Below are 11,489 nucleotides of genomic sequence, written 5' to 3' on the forward strand. Positions count from 1 at the left end.
TAAATCATCACGGAAAAGTCAGACATATGGCTAAGTATATTTAATATGCCTTAAAAATAAGCCACGGAGTTTCTAGCCAACAAGATCTTAGGCAAGAATTTTTTTTTTAATTTAGTTAAAAGTTATGCCTACTCGTTACCCTCCAAAGAATTCAATTGAGCAGATATTTCTCGAGCACCTACACAGGGCAGAGATGGCAAACAGAGAACAGGGATGCTGTCTTCAAGAATTCAAGAAACAGGGCGCCTGGGTGGCTCAGTTGGTTAAGCAGCTGCCTTCGGCTCAGGTCATGATCCCAGCATCCTGGGATCGAGTCCCACATCGGGCTCCTTGCTCCGCGGGGAGCCTGCTTCTCCCTCTGCCACTCTGTCTGCCTGTGCTCGCTCTTTATCTCTCTCTCTCTGACAAATAAATAATCTTTTTAAAAAAAAAAAAAAGAATTCAAGAAACACATAATCCAGTAGGGAAGACAGACAGGCAACTCGGCAATGACAAGACACTATTGTCTTGAAATCATGACGTGCATGGGGGAGAAAAAAGAGGGCACAGAGGAGGAAGGAAATGACAGTGTTGGTGACGGAGAATAAGGCAAACAGAGGAAGACACGTAAGTAGAGCCTGATAATACGGAGCAGCTCATTCTGGGTTCCGGCCCTTTAACACTCTGGGAATTTATTTCTAGGCCTATCCTCACCAAGCATGCTTCACCCTCTCAGGCAGCATCCACAGTGACCCCCACAGTAGAAGGACCTAGGGGCTCCGGCCTACAAAGTCAACACACTGCTAGGACACAAATTTTGGAAACAGGCAGATCTGAACTTGAATCTCACTGGGGTCAGGTGCCTGGGGGTGAGGATAAATGACGTGACCTCTCCTAGCTCATTTTTCTCAAGGCTAAAATGAGAATGGCATCATCTACCCAGGCAAAACCCTAACCTGGGTCTCAGCAACCCATCAGAAGATGCATAAATAACAATGACGATTAGTTTACTGCTCCTAATTCAGATTCCCGGTCTCGACCCTGAAGTTATACATTAGACCAGGGTTTCTCAACCTCAGCCTTTGGCCGTTTGGGGACAGATAAGTCTCTCCTGGGGAGAGTGGGGTGGAACTGTACACTGTAGGATCTTCTGCGGCCTCCCTGGCCTCCACTCCGGACGTGCCAGCAGCACTCCCCCATCCTCAGTTGTAACACCCAAATAGGCTTCCAGGCAATGCCAAATCTCCCCGAGTGGGCAAAACCACCCTCCATTTTAAATCACTGCTTTAGAGGAACTCACCGATGGTGTCCATTTCTCAACGGAAAATCATCACAGCTGCTATTATGTAGGTATTTTGGTAAGCCCTGCCTATACGCCAAGCAGAGGATTAAGCGTTCTGGGTACATTTTCCCATTTAATCCTTCCAAGCAGCCAATGAGGTAGGCATTACTCTCATTTTCTACTGGGAAAATGGAGTTCTGGCAAGTTAACGCACCCAGGGTCGCTCAGCTGGAAGTGGCAGAGCCTGGATTTGAACCCAACCAGTCTGACTCCAAACCCTTATAACCCCAAGTCCTACTGCTTCCCTTGCCACCCGTGATGTGGGCGCCCAAATACAGTGCCAGGAAGGTCAGAGGATCTCCTGTGTCACGTTCTCCAGGATCATTCTTCGTCCGCTACATCTTCGTACAACCTGGGACCTGATGACGATAATTAGAATCAATATGTGACCACTGGGGACAACGTGAGAGAAGTTCCACCTACACATGGTGAGGTCCACAGTTTCCTTCTGACTTGTCCGAACTCATCCAACCACAGCCATTTCTAAAAAGCGGCATCTGAATCATGCAGAAAAGTGAAGCTTTTTTTCTAGCCTTCAAAAGCTCTCCAGGAAACTTATACCACAATTTCTATCTCTCAGGAGATTCTTTCTTCTCTTTGGATTGCTTTCAAATGAGGAACATTCAGACAATAACAGAAGCCAATATATACTGAGCTATGGGCAGGGCCCTGTGCCATGTGGTTTACTTAAACCTCCTCCTTTTATTCTTCCATCAACTCTAGAAAGTAGGTAGGTATCGCTCTCATCCCTATTTTCAGATGGGAAAACCCTGGCCCAAAGAAGTGAAGTGTCTTGCCCTGAGTCACCTGGCTAGCAAATTTTAAAATCTGGCTTCTAATCCACACCAGCTTAAGTCCAAAACCTACACATGTATAACACATCAATACAAGGATATTAGTGGGTTATCTTACAAGCAGTTCTGACGTCCTGTTAACACCGGATAGAACAATAATTCTGAGACATGGCTTAGCACCGGGGCATAATCCCCTTTTAATTGCACCATCAGGCCACTGCCCATAAGAGAGCTTCCAGTCTTGTCTCATGACAGGCTGAAAGATTAGTCTTACTGTGGAAAACAGAACTGTGTCCCACTAAAGGTGCACATGAATGCTTCTGAAGGCAATCACGGTGGGGTCGACGCCTGAGCAGGGAGAATGTCATTCTCTTCTGTAATTCTTTCTCATGGCAATGGAGGTAGTAACAGAAAAAGTCTCTACACACAGCGGGCAGTGCCCAGAAGAACTTCTCACAGTCCGTTTGAGGGTGAGAGAGTTTGCAAAGTTCCCTGACACACTCATGGGCTGTCCGACACCCGTCCCATGAAGACCAGCTGAAACCGGCTGCCAACGCGGCCTTCAAGAAGATTCCTCCATCGACTGGCTAAGCTCTACTCAGCCACACTCACAGACTGCCAATGACAAACCCACATCGAGGTTAATGTGAGCCATCATGAATTACCCACATTTTCAGAGACTTTCAAATATGGGAACTCTCAGAGGCAACCGGGCTCACGGGAGAGTTATTCGAGTTCTCCGTTTGACAGCAGACGTTCAACAGATGCTCGTGCCACGAGGACGCACCAGGCCCTGCTCTCAGTCCTGGGGACGCAGCACCAAACACACCCACAACGTCCCTGCCCTCCCAGAGCTTCTCTTCAAGGAGAGACAAAATAAGGATTTTACTTATTTTGAAGCAAGCTCCCTGAAATGGAGTGAAATAAAGCAGAAAAAGGTTACAGAGGGTAACGAACAACAGTGGAGTTACAGCTCCCAACAATGTCATCGAAGAAGGTGTCACGGAGAAGGCGACATTTGGGAAGGACTTGAAGTTCAGCAGGCAGCAAGCCTTTGAGGTAGGAACTAGCAGATCATGGACTGGGTTGGGCGGTTGGGGGGGGCGGGTGGGGGATGTCATGCGCCAGATCATGGGAGGGGGCCTCGTGGGTCACTGTGAGGACTTCGGTTTTCACTCTGAGATGAAGACTGAAGAAATGATTATAAGTAATGGATTACTCCATTCTTGAATTACTTAGCCATAAAAAGAGAAGAGTATTATTTAATCATGAAAGACCTTGTTCAAATTCCATCCTCTAATTTTGCGTCATGCCTTCAGAAAGGTTAGCATCCGGAACATTCTGGGCTCTACACAGGATACTTTACTACAAAGTAGACATGCATACGATAGGCATGTCCTTGACATCCGTGGGGGTACAGCCATGGAAACACCAAAACAAATTCACAAGAAATACCATATCGACACAGACATCCACAGGGGTGCCGCACAGCAAAGCTCTAGTGTTTACGAGGGATCTTTCAAGGTTATAGATCTCACAAAGAAGCTGCATAAAGACGGGCAAGAATGCAGTAACCTACTTTTTTAGGATGTGAATGTCAGCCCTTAACAAATTTGACAACCTTTATTCTCAGCGTACACAAAATCAGTGTATCCTGTTACACATATATACAGACTCGAGGAAGGGACCACTAACATCAGAGACTGGTGTTTTGCATTAAATAACCATCGTTTATAAAGCAACATCCTTCATGTAAACCCTTGTGGTAAGGAGATGTCAGAATGTTTTCTCTTATAAACCACTTAATTCCCCTTGGTGGATATCATCAATTCTGCCCTCCTAGACTAGCTGGGTAGTGAATGCCAACATATGCAGTGAGCCAACTGTATGCCATTGCATCATAAGGTCAAGTTAATCTATTTTTAAAGAACACGGCCATTGGCCAAGGGTGGCCACTGGAAACAATGGACAAGTTGGGTTGCCTGTCCTTGCATTATTTTTTCTAAAAGCTGTGGAATGTTCCACAGTGTAACCTAAAAATACCCTTCGGAGAGTGGTCTTTTAGCATGAAGGATAAAAAGATTGATTTTGAAAGTCTAAGTTTAAAAAAAAAACCTATAAACAAAAAGCACAATGTAAGGGCAAGAGAGGACAAAAATCAGACTGTTTTCTGCAGCAAAGATCTGATTTGATGTTGGCTGAAAAAATTGTATTCAGGGACAATGGTACAAAAAAACAGAGGTAAGGTGTCATTCTTAGGGATGCTGACATAGAGCAGACCCCATATCAACAAAAAACAGAGAAGCCCCTCACCATCCTGCCTGCTCAGCATCTGAAATTTCCCTTCTTAAACTCCAGCAAGAGTCAACAAGCAGAAATACTTCAATATAATTCATTAAGCCTTTTCGGTCATTTACTTATTTATAGCTCCGGTATAAATTATTAGACACAGGGAATCAGCTGATTGGAAGATCTGGTGAAGGGAAAAATGAACATATTAGGATCCTAAGTCAGAAGAAATAAAAGATGAATGGGCAGTACAGGGGGAAGGATGTAAACAGCCTAGTCTGCACATATCATACGAATGAGAAGCCACAAAGGAAAATCCATTCACGTGTCCAGCAAATGTGAATGAGCACCTAGGATCTGCCAGCTACTGTTTCAGGCCCTGGGAAAGAGAGGGGTAAGCAAGTGAGAAAAGCTCCTTGTTTTCACAGACCTTACATTCTAGGGGGAGGAGAGACAGACAAAAAAGAAGAAACAAGGGGCGCACGGTTGGCTCAGCAGGTAGAACATGGGACACTTGATCTGGGGTTGTGAGTTCAAATCCCATGTTGGGTGTAGAGATTATTAAAAAAAAAATTAATTACCTTTAAAAAAAGAAGAAACAGAAGATAATTTTAAATTGGGACAAGGCTATGAAGTCACAAAGCAGGAGGAGGGGATGGCTTGTAACTCAAGAGCCGTCTTATAGGGAGGTCAGGGGTATGCTGGGACAAGCTCATCCCGGCTCTGTAGAATGGATTAAATGCATCTCTTCCCCACTCCAGATATGCTCCAGATCTGAGGCTCCCCTCTACCAGAGCAGGTTGTTAACCAGCTAGCAGCACACTACCATGGGAAGCTCAATGATCTTCTCTCCAAAGGGACACTAAGGAAAAGAATCCATCTTGTGACCATCTCAGGGGATGAATAAGCAAACCCAGAGACCCTGAAGCAGAATTCATGGGATACCAAGAAAGACAGGCCCTGTGTTGTAAAATGAGTATGACTGGGGTGCCTGGGTGGCTCCGTCAGTGAAGCATCTCCCTTCCACTCAGGTCATGATCCCAGTGTCCTGGGATCGAGCCCTGCATCAGGCTCCCTGCTCCACGGGGAGTCTGCTTCTCCCTCCCTCTCCCCCATCCCCGGCCCCAAATACATAAAAAAAAATCTTTAAAAAATAAAATAAAATAAAATGAGAATGACTTTGTTACAGAGCTATTGTAGTATAGTCTAATGGGTCAAAAATAAACACACATCAGAACAAAACGCAAAAAGGCACAAAGAACTCTATTCAATTGTGTGTGGTCATAACACCCTCATTTCAGTGAGGAAAAGGGTCTGGTGGTGGTGGTGTGGTTTCTAAGCTGTGTCTTATTTATTGTCCCTGCTCTGTCTAAAATGTGGGCGGTTTCGGCTTCCGGGCAATTTGCAAAACCACAGACTTCACCTACGAAACTATGTAAGCATGACCTAGGATACCACCACTTTGGGAAACTACAATCACACTATCTTAAGCTTTTGCAGTCAGGGTTACTCATGGAAGAGCAGCATTTCAGGAATGCAAACGACCTACAGGCCGCGGCCATTTTATTTCTGGCATGAAAAAATGAGAAAGTTCGGCGCAGAGAGGGTGACTTGCCAGAGACAACAGCACTAGCTGGCAAAGCCTGTTCTGGAATCCAAGTCAGCTGTGTCATGGGTCCTTTTCTAAGTGTCAGTCCGTACCTTCAGGCAGCGATTCTCAAAACTGGGCACACCTTGGAATCACCTCAGGGCCTCTTTAAAACTGCTCCATAGGCTCCGCCTCCGGGAGTTTCAGAGTTTGGGAGTCAGCAGGGCTGGGGTGAGGTCCAGGAATTCCAGGGTCTAACCAGTCCCAGGTGACGCTCTGGCCACTGGTCTGGGGGCCCTACTCTGAGACACCCTGACCCAGGAACGAGGAGCAGGGGCTCTTGGCATCCAACACAGCTGCCTGTCAGCTTGACTTCTGCCACTTGTATGGCTCTTGGAAAGGCTACCCAAACTCTGCGGACCTCAGTTCTGGACACCTGTGTCCAGGGGCGAGGAATAAAAAACAAAATGTCCATAAAGCACTACTTTCACCTCAGGCCTGGCACATTCTAAAACAAGTGCTTAGCTTATATCCTATAGCAAAGTTTCCTTAAGTACCTTTTTTCTGTTTCACATATACTAGGATGGCTACAATTCAAACAACACACAAGATTGAAGACTGGCAAAAATGCGGGGCAATTGGAATATTTTGGCACCTATATTCACAATAGTGAAAAATGGCAAGTAGTCCAAAGCCCAATGACAAGCAAAAATATTTTAAAAACTGGTGTGTGTGTGTGTATACACACACATGTATACACACACATACATACAACGGAATAGTAATGAACAATAAAGAACAATGAAGGGTGCCTGGCTGACTCTGTCCGCAGAGCACATGACTCTTGATCATGGGGTTGTAAATTTGAGCCTCATGATGGGTAAAGAGATGACTTAAAAATATATATATATATAAACTTTAAAAAAAAAAAAGAACAATGACACAATATGAAATCTGCAAAATATTTTCAGTGTGAAAAGTCAGGCACAAAAGAGTACATATGGCATAATTACATTCATATGAACATCAATAACAGACAAAATTAATCCATGATAAAGGAATCAGATAGCCTTTGCCTCTGGAGGAGGTGTCGGGAACTGATCAGAAAGGACAGGAGGTAAATTTCTAGAGTAATGGAAATGTTCTATATCTTGATTTGGGTAAAGATAACATAAACATATACATTTGTCAAAACTCATCAAACTATATACTAAACATCTGTGCATTTCACTACAAGTAAATATATATTTACAAAGTATAAAGTATATGCTATATTATACATATAATATACAAAATAACATTTTTTCAAAATAACATATTTTATGTAACATATATATGTATCTGTAAATTTTTTTAGGCACTTTGTGACAAAAGACTGTCTTCCGCATCTAAAATGAACCAAGTTCTAGTGATCCCAGGGTCCTGGGATCAAGCCCTGAGTTGGGCTCCCTGCTCCGCGGGTAACCTGCGCCCTCTCCCTATGCCTGCTGCTCCCCAACCTCCCCCACCCCCGCTCATGCTCTCCCTTTCTCTCTCTGTCAAATAAATAAATAAAATCTTAAAATAAAATGAACCAAGTCTAACCTGGTAGATCCATTTAGCTTGGTTCCTTCACAATGCAGTCCTGCTTCATATAATACCATTTGCTACAGACTATTTTAGTCTGTGCATCTTTCCAGGGAGCTGCCATGAAATAGAAACAGCAGAATTTTCTCCCACAAGAAGACCGTGACATTTCCATACCAACAGTACCCAAAGTGCCCTGTGTCTCTGGGAGTGGCTAGCTCAGGGTACAGGAGACACAAAAGTAACATTTTCCTTTGCCACACATCCAGGATGAGTTTATCTAATATGATTACAACATAGTAATGAAGACATAGTAAGAGCAATCCTGTCATACAATTTAACTCATATTCTTGCTATAGGGGGAACGGAAGACTGGTGAAATGCTTCCTAGTGCCATGTTTCTATAATGAAGATGTTGGAAGAACTGTGCCCATGTAATTATCCCATAAAATAGTAGCTTTCACACTGTAGTGGATTCCATCCCCATCTTTATGCTCTCCTGAGTAGAAGTAGATTTACACGCATGCACACACCTGCTAGGAACAGTCCTGTGCAGCACACAGAATGGTTCTGGGTGAAGGGAAATAACATTTGGAGACACTATAGTTTCCTTTCCATCCAGAGGTGTCTGATTCTGAACACAATTGATTATCTGACCCACCATGATGAGATACAGTGGCTCTTGGATCTCTGATGACTGGTGGACAGAAGAGGTTCAGGCACACGTGGCATACTGCACATTAAAAACAAGCCCCCATACAGGACCCACTAGACAGATAATAGATGGATAGCTACCCCTGCCTGTCCTTCCGCCAACCGTTTCTCCAAAATACCCCCGTACCGAGACCTGTGGCTGCTCCCATCAAATGCTTTGACACAGTTCTATCAAACCCTAACAATCCAGATACTGGCGCTGAATTCATAATCCAGGTTCCTAACACCAAAAGCTAGGCTTAGAAGTAAATAAATTCAATTTTACACAATAATAGCTCATCTTTATTGGGCACTTACTATGTGGCAGGCCCTGTTTTGCACACTTTCCACTTACTAGCTTATGTAATACCTAAAGGCAAGCCAGGTTACCGATGAGGACATACTCTCAGGAAAAGAAGGTGTTAGACCTCAAGCAAAGCCTGAGGAAATGCACAATGAATAAGGCACAGTCTCTTGTACGGAAATGAGAAGAGGGGCCTAACTCGTACTTCAGAGGAAGTAAAAGAACTACAACATACACATTTAGGGGAGCCCAAAGGGAGAAGCGTTTGTTCAGCGTGGCAGCATGCTAGAGGACTTCCCGGAAGAGGTGTCCAAGTAGAAGATGAGGACTTAAATGGTAGGAACTTTTCTTAAGTATCAGTGCATCGCTCCTCAAACTACCAAAAGGCCTGACAAAGCCTTCTGCCCCCTCCTCTGTTTCATCTGGAACAGGCCTGTTTCCAAGGATCTGCTCAGCCCAAGCCAGCCCTCCTTTCCTTTAACACATTCCTCCAGCTGCTGCTTGCCCTTCCAGGCCCGCAGACACATATGGGAACTTTTCACCATGCTCAACGTTGCCACTTCCTCTGGTGCTTTCATGGAGGGGAACCTGTGTCATGGTACTTGGACGTGCAAGTGATCCTTTAGGGGAATCAACTCCTTCTCTGTTGGACTGATATAGGGACAGCCCCTTACCTGCACCACACTGAGAGGCCAGGGACTCCCCACCAGCAGTAATCATCAAAGACATGGGCACTCCTCTACAGGCTTCTAGGAGAGGAATCTGCCTTTATTCCCTCCCCTAGAAATCAAGCACTCAAGTCCAGGAGGGTCATCCCCCCACCTCTTCCTCCTCCGCCTGCATTAAGGAGTCAAACCCTCACTTCTGATATTTGTGTGACCTTGGGCAAGTAACTTATCCAATGTCAGTGCTGGTTTCCTTACCTGCAACCTGGGGTTTATAAAAACAACTCGCTCTCAGAATTGGGAATCAGAACAAAACAGCCAAGGAAAGCATTCAACACAGAGCCTGGCACGTAGTAAGCTATCAGTGCAGAGTAGCTACTATTATCATTATCAAGGATAACGATGGTGGTGGTGGTGGAAGCAGCATAAACTTGGGTTTGATTCGCGCTGACAGAAATACTCCTTTCCCTCCCCCCACGCCTGGGGCTGGGCCACAGGACCGAGACACATGCGTCATCCAGCTCTGGGGTGAATGCAGGATCTTCAGGCGGCAGGCACAGGAACCGCAGGGCGGCCGTACCCTAACCCACCTGGAGGAATACCAGGTGAAGCCGATTTCCAGATGGAGGACTTCAGGAACAACAGACCCCTCTACTCGTTCATACCCATTCTCCGGGTCTGTGAACGGATAAGTGGCAAAGGAATGCAGCGGCTGCGCTTGCTGCATCACTCCCCAGAAGGGCCCGGAGACCGTCCACTTTGCCACTGCCTCAGTTTCCCAACTCTCCTTCCGGCGCAGGCGAAGCGGCACTGCACTTGGTGGCTGAGAAAACAGGTTGGCAAACCAGGCCTGGGAAAAGTCTCCCCGCTTCCCGGCGCAAATCCAGCCTCCCCTTTCCAACGCAGGTGGGCAAACAACCCACCATCTCTCAACAACTTTGCTTATTTCACCACGACAGGGCGCACGGCCCCAACTTCCCCTCTAAGCTGCGCTCGCAGGAGGAACGCGGGAAACCGAGATGCGGCGGGCGGCACTCCGCAGGCCTCTCCCCGTTTTGCGGGCGCCTCCCGGAGGCGCGTCCCGTCTTACCTTGTCTGACGGCTTTGAAGGTGACGGCCTCCTTGCAGCTGTCGATGACTCCCAGCACGTCATAGCGGGGCAAGCCGGACACCCGGATCCCCTGCACCTCCAGAAGCAGCTCCCCTTCGCCCAGCCGAGGGCCCTCGCCGCCTCCGGGAAGCCCCGCCGCTTCGGCCGCGGCCACCGCTCCAACATACGGAAACTCCCCATTCTCCGCGCCCCCCAGCACCGTCACCCCCAGCTCACCCTGGGGTCCCCGCTTCACGGTGCATTCGTGAACCTTGCTAGTCCAGTGGTTCTTCTTCTGGATCACTCGCGACATGATGGGTTACACCCCTCCTCCCCCGCACACACAAAAAATAATAATGCAATGAGAGACAGGTGCCCCCCACAGCACAAGTCCCCAAGCCCCCGCTGGTTCATGGGAGAGACATCTCCCCCAAAATAACGCAACGGGAGAGAGAAACTTGGCAGCCTCGCTCCCCTGCACACACTCGCGCACTCAAGCCATCATAAAACAAACTTTCTGGGCTTCCCCGCGAGCCCTGCACAGGCGCCCGCGAGCTTTGTTTGCATTCCGGTGCTTCTCGGTCCACGTTCCGGCGCCGGATCGTTCTCTCCCGGACCAGAGTCCACTCTGCGCCGCTTGGGTTATTTTTTTTTTTTCTCCCTTCCTTCCTTTCTTGCCTCTTAGAAATGCGGTGTCTCCTCTTTGCCTCCCTCCTGGCTCGTCTTTCCTCGCTGGCGGGCTGTTCCTGAGGGTGAGGGAAGCCCTTCCAGCCAGTTGCTGGGAGCCCTGGAGACGCGGTTGCCGAGCGGGGGTTGGGGGGACAGGAGGGAAGTGCCTGCGGCCCCTTTAAGCAGATACAAAGGCTCGGCTTGTTTTGTTACAGTTCATTCTATTCCGCGCCGCCGAGCGCAGCGGCCGGCGAGAGGAGACGCGCGCGCATGCGCCCCGCGGCCGCCTGCCGGCCGGCCCGCCCCACCTCTCCTTCCCGAAGGGAGAGATTCCAGTGTGCTTCCCGTTGGGTCCTAAAACCGATCCTTCAAAAGGAGATTTAGCCCCCTCTACGCCCCCCTCTTATTCCTCCTTTTCTTTCCTTGCCCTCGAGTCAGCTAATCACTTCAGGGTAGAGGCACGTGCTCGTGTTTTACCCCGACTGTTTGCAACTTTTGAAATACGGTCAG

The 11,489-nt window shown here is 47.3% G+C and overlaps 1 protein-coding gene across 14 annotated transcripts in view; it reads right to left on the reverse strand.

Moving 5' to 3' along the window:
* The window catches only part of MAGI1 (membrane associated guanylate kinase, WW and PDZ domain containing 1), a 633,893-nt gene extending 622,705 nt beyond the window's left edge, over positions 1 to 11,188 (reverse strand). For all 14 annotated transcript variants that reach the window (XM_045990411.1, XM_045990404.1, XM_045990403.1 and 11 more), the window contains exon 1: positions 10,311 to 11,188. In XM_045990411.1, the coding sequence (XP_045846367.1) occupies positions 10,311 to 10,623 (313 nt within the window). In that variant the 5' untranslated portion in view covers positions 10,624 to 11,188. The remainder of the gene's footprint in view (positions 1 to 10,310) is intronic.
* Between the last annotated feature and the right edge of the window lie 301 nt (positions 11,189 to 11,489).

This window comes from Meles meles, chromosome 20 (genome assembly GCF_922984935.1).
Source record: "Meles meles chromosome 20, mMelMel3.1 paternal haplotype, whole genome shotgun sequence".
Classification (NCBI taxonomy): Eukaryota; Metazoa; Chordata; class Mammalia; order Carnivora; family Mustelidae; genus Meles; species Meles meles.